The following is a 14,910-nucleotide window of genomic DNA, read 5'->3' as shown; positions in this document are numbered from 1 at the left end:
GGCGTATTTGTAGACGTGACAGAAGTAGTCTATCAGCGTATTTGTAGACGTGACAGAATTAGTCAATCATCGTATTTGTAGATATGAAGGAAATAGCCTATCAGCGTATTAGTAGATATGACAGAAGTAGTCTATCAGCGTACTTGTAGATATGATAGAAGTATTCTATCAGCGTATTTGTAGATATGATAGAAGTATTCTATTGGTGTATTTGTAGACGTGACAGAAGTAGTCTATCAGCGTATTTGTAGATGTGAAAGAAGTAGTCTATCAGCGTATGGATACGTGACAGAAGTAGTCTATCAGCGTATTTGTAGATGTGACAGAAGTAGTCTATCAGCTTATTTGTAGATGTGACAGAAGTAGCCTATCAGCGTATTTGTAGATGTGAAAGAAGTAGTCTATCAGCGTATTTGTAGACGTGACAGAAGTAGTCTATCAGCGTATTTGTAGATATGACAGAAGTAGTCTATCAGCGTATTTGTAGATATGACAGAAGTATTCTATCAGCGTATTTGTAGACGTGACCGAAGTAGTCTATCAGCGTATTTATTGACAGAAGTAGTCTATCAGCGTATTTGTAGATGTGACAGAAGTAGTCTATCAGCGTATTTGTAGATGTGACAGAAGTAGTCTATCAGCGTATTTGTAGACGTGACAGAAGTAGTCTATCAGCGTATTTGTAGACGTGACAGAAGTAGTCTATCAGCGTATTTGTAGACGTGACAGAAGTAGTCTATCAGAGTATTTGTAGATGTGACAGAAGCAGTCTATCAGCGTATTTGTAGACGTGACAGAAGTATTCTATCAGCGTATTTGTAGACTTGACAGAAGTAGTCTATCAGCGTATTTGTAGATGTGAAAGAAGTAGTCTATCAGCGTATTTGTAGACGTGACAGAAGTAGTCTATCAGCGTATTTGTAGATGTGACAGAAGCAGTCTATCAGCGTATTTGTAGACGTGACAGAAGTATTCTATCAGCGTATTTGTAGATGTGACAGAAGTAGTCTATCAGCGTATTTGTAGATGTGAAAGAAGTAGTCTATCAGCGTATTTGTAGACGTGACAGAAGTAGTCTATCAGCGTATTTGTAGATGTGACAGAAGTAGTCTATCAGCGTATTTGTAGACGTGACAGAAGTAGTCTATCAGCGTATTTGTAGACGTGACAGAAGTAGTCTATCAGCGTATTTGTAGACGTGACAGAAGTAGTCTATCAGCGTATTGGTAGACGTGACAGAAGTAGTCTATCAGAGTATTGGTAGACGTGACAGAAGTAGTCAATCATCGTATTTGTAGATATGAAAGAAGTAGTCTATCAGCGTATCTGTAGATATGACAGAAGACTGTTGTGCAGACTGTGAGTCCAGACTGAGCTGATTAAGTATTTAAAAGGGAAACACAACTGTAATGGATTGAATATACTCCCGTCTGATCGATTGCTGGCTGACTCGGACCATATAATGTCAATTAATGGACCATGTTTTCGCTTGTTTTTCGTTAATTTGCATACATTTAAATGATTCAATATGAATTCACAGAAAACAAATAAAATGGTGTTCTTTAAACAAAGAGTTTTAAAATATGGTTCATCTTTCAACAGAGAACACCACCGCTTTCGTGACAAAATATCTTACTACATGAACCCTGTTTCATATTTGTTCTTTCTTTGTCAGTGTTCGTTGATGTATTATTGCTCAATAAAATAAGCTATTTAAAGTCTGCACACATTTGAGTGAGTCACTTAAAAAAGCAAAACATTTCACTACTAAATTCCTGATGCAAAATAAACTTGCTTACGTTATTTCGTTTTATGATACATTTAACAGTAAAACCTCAATTGTCTACATCCATATAATATATCATGTTATATATATATATATATATATATATATATATATATATATATATATATATATATATATATATATATATATAGGGGTTTCGCTGTTTAAAATGCAGATTTGAACTGTTCAACGTACCTGGGAAATAATGAAAATATATTATCATCTTTAAAAACAAATTTAAATGTCACATTTATATCCCGGACAAAATTTATTATCTCATATAATCCGAATCAGTGCGAAATTTTGGCCGAATCAGCTATTACCTTCTGATCCATAAAGTTGTAGGTTAAACAAAATACAAGTTTCTCCCGAGATCGCTATTAATAGATCTAAATTTGGAAATGCGTCATGTATAGTGCTTTGAATGGAGAGTATCTCGACGCACTCACGATACATAACAACCAGACACGTAGAATAGTACTCCTGTTTGTAGTGAAAGATAATACATTGTTCCCAAGTTACGGTGCAGCATACGAGAGAATATCGAAGGTAAGCCGTCTAGTATCTAATGATATTATGGATCACGGTGGGGACCATTTAGGGTTGTATTTTTCTAACATAACCCTATCTCTCAAATTATGTTCCGTATAATCTGGTTTGTTGTCGAAGTGAATAGATTCTCCCTAAGTCATGGTTATTCACAAACATCTAATAAAACTTGTTAGGTATATGACTCACTGTAGGGACCATACATTGTTGTACTTTTCGTCAATTACGCAGGCTCAAAGTTTTGACGATTTTGTTGGAATTGATAGGTATTGAACAGTACCATAGCATGGTAGTAAACTTTAAGGTAGAGACCATTTTATTTTATTTTTTGTGATTTGGCGGAGCTGAGATGTATATTTTACTATTTTTTCTTTCTTTTTTACCAAGGTCGACTTATTGCTATATTAAATAAAGATGTTTCCGCTAAATAAAACGAGAAGTATAGACCGACAGGAAAATCCGTTATTTTGTTTATGTCTCGTTATTGCTGTTATTGGCATCACTGTTAATACATTTACAAATCCTAAACAGTTTGAGCTCTTTTTCCCAATAGCTGGAGGCGTCGTTTCATCTATTGCAAACGTGCGACGGCCCTATCGGTGTGTGTATGCGTTTAGGACTGACTTTTTACGACTCAATTGCTTTCTTGCTATAGTATTTGCCAATTCCACTTGTGATACATACAGATTTTAAGTATAAATGGTCTCGCTGATATTAAAGTTATAAAAATTCATTCATTCGATATTTTATTATTTCTCAGCCGAGTGTCGCCAGTGAGTAGCTAAACACCACTGCTGTTTGCATTTCAAACCAAACGAGCGTCTTGATCAATCAATATATTGGATTATAGTGGTGTGCGTTCATGTAGAACATGTACCACTGTTTAATGCGCACAATGTGCTTATTAATTACTCCTGAGGGAGGGAATTGGAGCAACCTCCCCCAGGCATTTATGTACTCAAAGAGTACTATTTAATTTAGCCGTTAGGTTGTAGGACTATTTAGTCCCTAACAACCTAAGTGTAAGGCTCTTACATGAGTGGGAATTGAAACAAGCACTCATGTTAGTCAAGTTCGATTGCACTGCCCCAGGTGTCAACCCAAGCAGTATGTAACGCCCGCTGCGACTGGTCGGCAGCGATGACGTCACATTAGGACACTTGGTCGTGTGGAAGGTAAAAATCGTTCCACATATTGCCACGTGTACGTTGTCCGAGCATGTTGAAGGAGGAAAAGGCACTCGGCAAACCAGCCATGGATGTTGTGTACTTCCTGAAACGCTAGCCCATACTTATTCCAAATTAAGTCCAGTTTTACTAATGGACAATAATTATACCAATAATGTGTAAGCCACCTCTGCTATTAATAAAATTAAAGAGTTATCAATTTTGAATAAATTTTTACGAACAAGTTTGAATTTCGTGTACATAGTGTGAAATTTAAAAACCAATCGGTGAAGTCTAACAACTTATCACAGTTTAAGTCACGCATGGTAAAAATTAAGTGAGAATTTAAACGGCGGTACCAAAACAGGTCAAATCGGATTGTAAGATTAGTTAATCTAGGAGGGACACCCAGCCAAAATTGGTCCCTATAAAATATTTACAGGCAATTTTAGTAGCCCTAAAAAGGGCTTTTTGTTTCAGGCAAACGTGCCCCTTCAGTCCCCTGCTTGAGCGTCTTGACGATAGCGGGCACTATATATGCTTGGACGAGAATAATTGTTCCGACAACAGGAATGTTTGTGTTTATAGATTTCAATAAGTTCCATAATAATTCTTAACTTTAAGAGTTACATCCTTTTAAACTTATTTATGTAAGAAGTAAAACTGATAGAAACATTTATTTTGTTCAATTTGTCTGAGAAATATCTAAACCTAGCCAATGTATGGATTGGATGGAGACCATCGAGGTTTTGCTTTATATGTATGCTTAGTCCTACTTGACTCACCACAGGACTGAAAAAGGAGAGTGAGTCGGTTCATTGCTTACACTGAAAACTCCCGATCTCTTTGAAATGCAGAGAAGATGATAGTGTTTGAAATGATAAATTAATGAATGACTAAGCTTTGTGCATTGTTTTTTATATCCTAGGTACTTCTCGCGGAGAAAAAAACGATAGGTTGCGAAGTTTTAAAAGTAGATCTGAATGTCGTGACCATCGGGAATCTTAATTTGTTAGATATTTTAATACACTTTGAAGACTGATTGCTGTGACCATCGGGAATCTTAATTTGTTAGATATTTTAATACACTTTGAAGACTTAACGCACACGCATTTACTAGATCTGGAGTTATTTATTCACCAACAGTATGAAACCTCTGGGGGAAAAAGTCGAGATAATTTGTATAAACAGTATGAAACCTCTGGGGAAAAAGTCGAGATAATTTGTATAAACTGTATGAAACCTCTGGGGAAAAAGTCGAGATAATTTGTATAAACAGTATGAAACCTTTGGGGAAAAAGTCGAGATAATTTGTATAAACAGCATGAAACCTCTGGGGAAAAGTCGAGATAATTTGTATAAACAGAACAGTATGAAACCTCTGGGGAAAAGTCGAGATAATTTGTATAAACAGTATGAAACCTCTGGGGAAAAGTCGAGATAATTTGTATAAACAGAACAGTATGAAACCTCGGGGGAAAAGTCGAGATAATTTGTATAAACAGCCCGACAAGGACACGCAAACGCCTGCCGTCATTGGGGAAATGTGCGCAGTACATTGTCAAAGAAAGTTACAATGAAACCTGCTTTTTGTCTTGCGACATTGTTGAAATGCTGAAATGATCCATTTTTTCCCATTAATTTCAATTGACGTCTTCTGAAACCTGTTTTCGTTTCCATATAAAAACATTTCGTTTATGTCTATGTCTATGTATTCTACCGACTATCGTGTCAAAATCTTTTTAAAAGATCGCCATGACATAGACAGTGTATATGTTTCTCTACAACGGTAATAGCCGTAAACCAAATAAAGAATCAATCGTTTTTATGTCTATTAACATTTTGAAAATTTAGTTTTAAAGACAATATTTTCAGACATTGGCGTACTATTGGGGTGGCGGTAGCTGACGGGGTGGTTGCGCTAGCCACCAGAGGTCTTGGTGTGCCAAAACCCCTTTAGGCTGTCATCGTCGCCCTGGGCGCCATTTACCATTCGTACACCAGAGAGGATTATATTCGATACATGTGTGTTTATGTGTCATGCGTATTATAACTTAGCGCGTAGCCTTATAACATATCAGATTGTGGCACTTAAATTAATTAAAAGCGGAAGTTTGACTATGTGGGGGAGCCGGATCACTGCCATCTCACCTCTGTCTGCATGGATTTGAGTCCAAGGCTCGGCTAGCTTAGGTATCTGAGAAAGCCTGCAAGTAGCTTCTCGTGGGTCGGTGGTTAATCCCTGGGTTTTCGAGGGTTCTTCCTCCACCACTTATACTGACCGCCATGTATATCCTATCTTGTGCTGAAAATGGCGTTAAACCCTAGAACAACAACAAAAACAACAACAGACTAAGTGCATTATCCAGGGGATGGACTGCCATAGAGACTGACGCACAAGGGCTAGCAAATGTCCCTCTTCGAGTAGTTGTAAGCCTTATTCATCTGGAGATAAGCATATTCTCGGGACATGCCATGGTCCGCGGAGGTAGGGAGGGAGCCGGGTGTCTAAATGACAAAAGAAGGCTTAAAATCGGCCAACATTTGGTATCATTGGTCCTCTGCTGCTTCCTACCCTTCCTATCCGAGTACCGCGTCTTAGATCATCAAAGGTGATTAAACATACCATGTATATGTCCTATGGTAACATTGAACATGTGAGTAGTATTAGGGGATACCCTAGCGACAATGGAAATAATAATAATAATAATAATAATAATAATAATAATAATAATAATAATAATAATGAGGACTTTGTATAGCGCCTAATCTTTAGAAGCTTTAGGGCTTTACAACATTAGACAACACCTATAACATAAAAACATATATAATGATATGATTACAAATACAAACACCATGAGATTAGAAAACATAAAGAACATGCTGAACACATTTAAGGTTGTTGTTGTTGTTGATCTAGGGTTCAATGTTATTTTTCAGCACAATATAGGCTACAAATGGCGGCCAGTATAACTGGTGGAGGAAGAACCCTGGAAAACCCAGGAAGAACCACCGACCCACGGGAAGCTACTGGCTGGCTTTCCCACGTACTCACGCCAGCCGAGCCTTAGACCCGAACCCACGCAGATAGAGGTGAGATGGCAGTGATCCGGAACGGTGAGCGCTTTAGACCACTCGGCCACTCGGGGCCCCATATATTTAAGGTACGAAACATTATTAGGTCGTTAAGTTTGTTCTTGCAGTCGAAACAAGTGAGCTTTAAGAGCACTCTTTAATGGAATCACTGTGTCTTTGTGTCTAAGTGCAGTGGGAAATTCATTACACGTTGCTGGGCCCTGGTATACAAAAGAACGTTGTCCATATGACTTCATTTTCATAGTGGGAATAATGAGTTCCCGATTGTCAGAAGAGGAGCGTAAGTATCTTGCTGGTGTGTACACATGGATGAGGTCGGATAGGTATGTTGCACTGGAGTCTATCATTGAAACGTAGCACAGAGAACAAATTTTGTGTTTGATTCTGGATCAAATGGATAGCCAGTGTAGGGTACAGAGCAGCCGGGAGGTGTACTCTGATCGTGGTATTCAAAGTATGATCCGAGCAGCTGTGTTTTGAACATTCTGAAGTTTCTGGAGTAGATATTGAGATGAACCAGACATAAATGAGTTACAATAGTCCAGTCTTGAAAGTACTAATGAACACACAAGTGTTTTAGTGGCATCATCTGAGAGATATTTACGAATGGAACTGGTGCGCCTCAGCTCAAGATATGCAGCCTTGCATATATTCATGACATGTTGGTGCAGTGTGAGATTACTGTCCAGAGTAACACCTAGGTTTCGTACTGACTGTGTGAAATTAATGTTGGTGCTGCTGATATTTATTGTTTGAGGTAAAGAATGTGAATGAGAAAGTCTTTGTGTTGTGATCAGAATTGCCTCAGTTTTATCATCATTTATCTGCAGCTTGTTACATGCCATCCACGATTTCACATCAGAAATGCACCTCTCTACACCGTGCATGGTAGCATCAACTTAGTTGGGTTGCTAGATTTGTATATTTGGGTGTCGTAAGCGTACAATTGGTGAGACACTGGATTATGATCTATGACACTTGAGAGCGGCCGAGTCTATAGAATGAAGAGAACTGGTCCAAGAACAGACCCCTGTGGAACACCACAACATAGATTAACTGGGCTGGAGTGTATTACATTTGCAGACGCAATTTGTGTCCTGTTGGCCAAGTGAGACTTGATCCACAGTAAGTCTGTATCATGAATGCCAACGGTGAAGTAATATATCATGGTCTATTGTGTCAAATGCTGCAGACAAATCAAGGAGGGTGAAGACTGTAATCTTGCCACTATCCAAAGCAGAGAGAATGTCATTAACTACTTTTAGAAGAGTAGTTTCAGTACTGTGGCAAGGGCGATATTGCTATGGATGTCAAAACGAAGCATCCCAGTCAAATTCAACATGACAAAATGCCAGATGCTGAGTGAAGAAGAAAATGGGATGAATATCAGGACGAAGCTTGGAGTCTCATCTCGGAAAAAGCCGTGTTGCACCAGTGGTATAAAGACTTGAGTGACCATTCCTCTCCTCCACTGATGGCTCTAGAGATCATTAAATCGATGTTGTCTTGGCTCAGAGTGCGGAGACGAAACGAAGAAACGGTTCCTTGTCAGACATTTTTAAACAAAACGTTCGGATTGAATTGATGATTTATCATTACCCGTGAAACAACAATAATAATAACACAACAAACACACAAAAAACCCCCACAAAAATGGATACCTGGGAACTTTATTATCTTTTGGATTACAGTTCTTACATTGCTTCTCGGAACCCTGTGGTGTGTGGTAAAGATTAACTGCATCATCGCAAACCTCAAGACCATCAAGCTTATGTCATCGGCACGGACGACAGTCATCTCCCAGGAACCCACTGGGTGGCCGTCCACTTTCCTAAAGAAGGTTGTGTGGGGTATTTTGATTCATATAGATTGCCACCTTTGCAAGACATCATCGACTTTATGAGAAGAAATGCCCAGAGGCCACGATTCAATAATGTGAAATTAAATGGCACATATTCCATGGTCTGTTGACAATATTGTTGTGTATTTTCTTCATCAGCGCAGTCTAGGATATTCTTTAGAACATTTAGTGGCTTATTTTGATCATCAATCCTCTAGAAACGATCACAAACTAGACTGATGGTTTTGTGACCATTATGGTTACCTTTTGTCTTTAGCAAGGAAACGTAGTGTACATCAATGACCCAATGATTTCCATCAGTGGAAGGCTGGCTTTTCTTCACAACGTTGTCAACCTGATCAAAAATTGTTTCTTTTATTGTTAATTGTTGGTTGTTATTTGGTTGATAATGTTGTGTTTTAAAAAATGTGTCTGTGATTTGTTTTCAGTTTTTATGATGATACATGCTCTTTGACTTCTTTCTATCCTCACCCTCAAATCAACTATCATAGTAGTCCGACTCTAAACATTGCAGAGATGTTTTCTATCGCGTTCCCGCTTGATCCTTATAAAGCGGGGTAGTCTCAAGTCTGACAATAGTCAGCGGCGAACATAGCAGCAAGCAGTAATGCAAACAGCAATGGAACTAGCGACGGCAATAAATCACGCCCAAGCGTTGAGTACACTATGAGGCCATGATATTTTAGTAGCCTTGGAGTTTACGAGCACAGGAAAGTAGAAAACATTGCTCTTAATATGGGACAAACAAATTGAAGTAAGGAAAAGGCCCAGGAGTCGAAGAGATCCAAAAGAGCAGCAACGACAGTGGGTATAACATATGCCGACCCAGTCAGTGAGCAGCCCGCCATTAATGACTAAACAAGAAATAAACCTACGCAGCCGACCGAGTCACGCAGAACAACCTCCCCAATTAAAGGAGTAGAAGTTCTTTTAGGGGCCAGGCCAAACATCTTGACTGCCCAGGAAAATCCGGGCCATGTTCAAGGAAGAAAACAAAATTTGTATGAGTGTAAAGTAGTGTGATTGTAAGTACTCACTCTTTTCCTAATATGTGTGTGTGTGTGTGTGTGTGTGTATGAGTGAGCACACGTTTGGGTGGATGGTAGATATTGTGTGTGTATGGATTAGCGTATGTTTGTGTGATAGTAGATTTTTTGGGTTTTTCCCCTTCCCTTCTGTGTTGCTAGTAGAGCGTGTGTTTTTGTGCGTTCGTGTACGTTTGTGTGGATAGTAGATATTGTGGTTTGTTGATAGTATACAATAGTTTTTTCATTTCTTTTGCCAGTGTGTGGGTAGTAGATATTGGGTTTTTTGATAGTATATTTTGGGGTTTGTATGAGTATGCGAACGTTGTGTAGATAATACTTTTAGTTTTTCTTTTAATCTTCCCATCTATTGATAGTAGATTTGGGGTTTGTATGAGTTAGCTTAAGTTTGTAGAATATTCATCATTCGCGCCGTTCAATATTGAATAAATCAAGTTTCAAACCGCCTTGACAAAATGAAGAAGTTACAAGACGTTCTAGACAATAAGGGAATGATAAAGGAAATGCTAACAAGACTGGATGAAGATCGTTACTCTTAAAGCCGCCATCGAGTGAAGATGGAAATCAACAACTTGAGTAAGTTTAAGGAAATGTGCAGGGAGAATGAGGATGAAGAGGTCAAAAAAAGGACGAAAGAATGGAATGAAAAAATAGAAAAGGAAGTAGAAAATGAGAAGAGGAAGAAAGAGCAGTAGAAAGAGCAGTAGAAAGAGAAACGGGACGAGGATAACAATGGAAAAAAGACGAAGACAATGAGTGTATGGGAGAAAATAGGAAGATGGTGGAGGAATAAAATATATTACAAGAAGAAAACCAAAGTTTTTATTTTTCAGGGCCACTCATATGCCTCGAAAAGATTTGCTTTCTTGCTTTAAAATATTTGTAGTCGGTTGCATAAGTGTTTGTGTCATTGACCGATGTTCATGAAACTATATATGTTGTATGTGTTACATATGTCTATGTCCCTGTATTAATGGTAAGTCCCATTGTCGCTATACAGACCCAATATTCCCCATGTTAAATTTCACTTATGTCTATACAGTCCCACGCTTGTCGCTATACTGTCCGATCTTTTTTGTTGCTCTATAGTTTCATCCATATTAAATTTCCCAATGTTAAGTCCCTCCTGTCACCTGAGTGTCCCACGACCTTTTTGACTGGGATTTCCATTGTCGCTAGGATATCCCCTATTACTACTCATGTGCGTTTTTGACATCAATATGGTATCCCTTTTCCCAAAGTTTCACTTTAAATACAGTTGTTATTTTGCATGTATGAGTGGAGTACTTCACCTGTCTCTGTCATAGAAAGAGTACTCTAAGAAGAGTCTACTACGAGCTTAAAATGCTCTGGCAGGCGACGAACCCCCAACTTCATCCAACTCCACAAACCGTAGGCTAGAACCTTTTATTTGGTTCAAATGTTTGCCTACTTTTGCATTGATGTCATGATTACTCTGTTTCATTCCACTTCCGACATGCTTATTGGAAGTGACGTAACTTTGTTTCGGTCGTGACTCGCAAGCAGTGGAAGCTTAAGGCATGTAGTTGGTCCGAACATTTAGTGGATGGGGGAGGCGAAGTCGATGCATGTGTGGGCACACGTTGTTTCCTATTTTGAAAGAACCTTTTAGTCCCTTTACGTGGTACAAGTGCTTGGATATTACACCAGAGGTCAAAGTAGTTGAACCATAAGGGCCACTAGTGTTTATTTGCTTGAGTTATTTTTTTGGGGGGGGGGGGTGGAGGGGTTCGTTAGGGGGTCTGGTTAATGGCATGAAGTTGTACTCACAAGCGCTAAATCATGGTTCTATCCTTGTAATTTTTTCAGGAAAACAATGGAATCCATCAATTCATCAGGAGATATTTACGATTTTAGCAGCCTACCAAATGTGACGTGGGTGAAAATTATGAGTTATCTGTGTCTAGAAGATCGCTACTCGCTGTCCGTCACGTGCGGAGCCCTCTATAATGTGTTTAACCATCCGTCCCTGTGGCATACACTTGTTATACAAATGGCTGGGAGTTCAGATAATTACTCAAGAGAGGCAAGTGTCTGTGTGCAGAATAAATATCTTCATTTGGCCAAGCAGTTTGGAAGATACATTCAGAATCTTTCCATCGAGATTCAGGGGCATCTAAACAGGTTTCCTGAAGAGTGGGTGGGTATTCTGAAGGAGTTAGGCAAGCAATGTCGGCTGGAATCGTTGACCTTACTAGTCGGACAACTCACATCTGCTTTCCACAACCAGGGTTATAGGCCTGAAGAGCAAGACCTCAAAGCCTTAATGTCCTTTGTCGAAAACGCGTTTCGTATGAAGAGGATCCATATCCGGTCCTGGCCCATGTACCCTACTATACAGAGAGACGAGAATCAAAATGTATTTCTTGCATTGATGAAAAATCCTAGACTTCAAGATCTGGAGTGCCTTACAATGTTCTGGGCAAAGGAAACTGAGTGGTCAGAAAGAGAACCTATTCTTTTCACGCCGGAATTTGTATTGACGGTTATTAAACACTTTCGAAAACTGGACCATTTTGCGCTGAGGTCTCCAATGTTGAGTGGAGAAATCATCGAAGAACTTGCGTCCCGTGATAGAGCCAAGCTGAAGTTGCTACAGATTTATGTTAACTATGTGGATCTTGCTCACAGTCCGAATTATCAGATTCCAGAGATCTCATACAAAAGCTGGTCCAGACTTGTAGCCAGTTCTCCTGATCTAAGAGTCCAGTGTACAGTTTTTTCAAGAGTTCCAGTTGTTGAGCTCGGCAATATTCTTAAACCTGAGATGCCACTAGAGGCGCTGCATTTCGCAAAATATTCCCGATGTGGTGCACAACTGCTGATAAATATTGCTGACAAGTTCCACCGTACATTGACTAAATTTGTGTGTCTTTGTGATTCCAATGAAGTCGATAGGTATTTGATTGACTTGGTTGAGAGATGCAAACATTTGACTTATTTTGTTTACCATGGCACACTAACGATAACCACAGTGGAGACACTAGCGCGGCTCCGGGGTACTGCGTGGCGGAAGTTCGAAATCATGGGAAGTAATGTTTTGATAGACACAGAAGAATCCACTCCAGAAGACCAGGTGATAGCTCAGAGACCCAACGGTGAATATTATTTGGTTGGCTTGATGCGTCACCATCAGGACGAAGAGCAGATTGAAGAAAGAAGGACAACCATGATACAAACAGTATCTGACTGTCTAGGATACAAATGGTGTCCTGTTTGACAGATGCTTCATTGTTGTTAATATTCACTAATGTTTTAAATTAATACCTTTATTACCGTAAATGTCTAGGACATGTTGTCTTGAGTACTTACACAGTTTACACTTATGGTCACAAAAGGACGGTCGACGCCCAGACCTATGTCATGTTACGTCGCTGTCTTGCTCTGGTCACTTATAGTATAGCCACGTTCTGAGATAAAGTAACAAATACTATTACTGTTGAAAAGAATAGGCTACATATTTTATATCTATGTTGGTGGAATTAATAGTCCGGTGATGAGTGTCTCTTGTCCTGGGGTACACGAATCATTGAAGCATGTTTTTGTGGTCAGATCAAACAACATGAATTAAGACAAAATCAATACGTGTTGTTCACTTGCAGTAAATACATTCATAATGGGGAAAACTAAAACCTTAGATTATCATCAAACAGTCTGCGGGTGTTTATTCGTTTATAGCAATTTTTACACAGCTTACCGATAACACTTCAAGTTTACAATAGATTACTGTGTCCATTGCATGTAATCTTTTGCGATTCTTTCTTGGAGATTTTTCTTATGAAGCTTAGAGTGCCTTTAATCTACTTGTTTCCCAATTAATTGCCAGAACCACTAGAGATCGACCTGTTGCGCACTAAGTTGCCTGAACCTCATGAAATCTACACGACCTGCACTTGGTTGTGAGAACCTCTTGAAATCGACTCGCTTGGCAATTGGTTGCGAGAACCTCTTGAAATCGACTCGCTCGGCAATTGGTTGCCACAACCTCTCTTTCTGTAAAATACAGTTATGATATCAGATGGAGGTCAACAAATTCTATCATTGTTCTTAAATGTAAGTAAATGAACTGAAGAAAAAAAGCATCTTTTCGAACAACGAAGTAGTTCTTAACCTTGTTTCAATGAAGACGAGGATTTGGGGTATGTTTTGGAAGCAGCAGTGGGCAAGACAAAGGGAATAATATCTTCACATGACCTAAGTGGGAATTCTATAATCAATACAAGAATGGTATTTTGTTGAGTAAACTACGCATTAACAAATATTTATTTATGTTTATTACAAAACGTCTGAAAGTTTTTTGCTTATTTATGACTTTTCGAACGTTTTATAGGACAGATATATGAATGAACTAAAAATGATAACTGCATCATGTAATAATCATGCTAATTTTGTGTTGACTAAACTATTTGTTGAACTTCACAAAACTGTGATATTTAATATTAACCTTGGGCAAAAAGGGTATTAATTATCTCTACCTCGTCACCCGTTATATGTATATATATATATATATATATATATATATATATATATATATATATATATATATATATATATATATATATATATATATATATATATATATATATACACCTGATGATTCCCATGTCCTTTATTATAATGTTAGTAACAGATTGCATCTTGTTGATATTTTAAAATGACCTAAAATAAATTTTTGACTTTCGTCCAGGTTCTATTTTTGTGTCTTAGCATTTTATATACTTGAGAAATTATTCATTCCTGCAATAACATTAGAAGCTGGTTCATTTGTATTATGTTCATTATTTCTTTGGGTGGAATTATTTATTCAAATTATTATTCACTGGAAATACAAAGTACTCATTAGTAATAGTATTGGATAGAAACATTAATTTGGAATTATAGTGAATTTAGACAATGACATTTTGGATTGTTTTATTGTGACTCATATAAAGACTTTTGACATATATCCACCTTCGATTACACTACAAGTTGAACAACACAGTCAGTGTTGGGCATTATTTCGAACACCACCGGAATTAAATTAGAACATTATTCGTTAGAACTGGTGATAGAACGTGTTGGACTGTTTGGGATTTAATTCACATTACTTTAATTTTTCTTTATTTTCAATTCTGTATTCTAGAGAAATAAATTCCTGTTGAATTTTGCAAAACTTCTTGGTTTTCGCTCTTATCTATTGTTTAGTGTAAGACCATATACACATTCAGTAGTTTATGTAAAGCAATCCGTTATGGCTAATGACCTTATATCACGGACCTGGTGACAGACTAAATGCACTTAAACGATATTTCAAAAACATGATGATGAAAGACCAACTTGAGCTTTTTGTCAGCAAAACTTCGAAATTAATGTTGTCTCCCCTGCATAATGTGATATGGCGCTGTT

The 14,910-nt window shown here is 38.2% G+C and overlaps 1 protein-coding gene across 2 annotated transcripts; it reads left to right on the top strand.

The window, feature by feature from the left end:
- The first annotated feature begins 2,197 nt into the window (after positions 1-2,197).
- LOC149796370 (uncharacterized) lies at positions 2,198-14,677 on the top strand. Of its 2 annotated transcripts, XM_089961047.1 has the most exons (3): positions 2,198-2,335; positions 6,442-6,665; positions 11,335-14,677. In XM_089961047.1, exon 3 carries the CDS (start codon positions 11,342-11,344, stop codon positions 12,743-12,745), a length of 1,404 nt encoding a protein of 467 aa, XP_089817173.1. In that variant the 5' UTR covers positions 2,198-2,335; positions 6,442-6,665; positions 11,335-11,341; the 3' UTR covers positions 12,746-14,677. The 2 variants fall into 2 exon arrangements, with proteins under 2 accessions (XP_089817173.1, XP_089817172.1); XM_089961046.1 differs by lacking the exon at positions 6,442-6,665.
- Positions 14,678-14,910: the final 233 nt, after the last annotated feature.

Source organism: Sinohyriopsis cumingii, chromosome 6 (assembly GCF_028554795.1).
Source record: "Sinohyriopsis cumingii isolate HCF-2022 chromosome 6, ASM2855479v2, whole genome shotgun sequence".
Lineage (NCBI taxonomy): Eukaryota > Metazoa > Mollusca > Bivalvia > Unionida > Unionidae > Sinohyriopsis > Sinohyriopsis cumingii.
The sequence above is the reverse complement of the archived record's forward strand: the minus strand, read 5'-3'. Positions and strand labels throughout refer to the sequence as shown.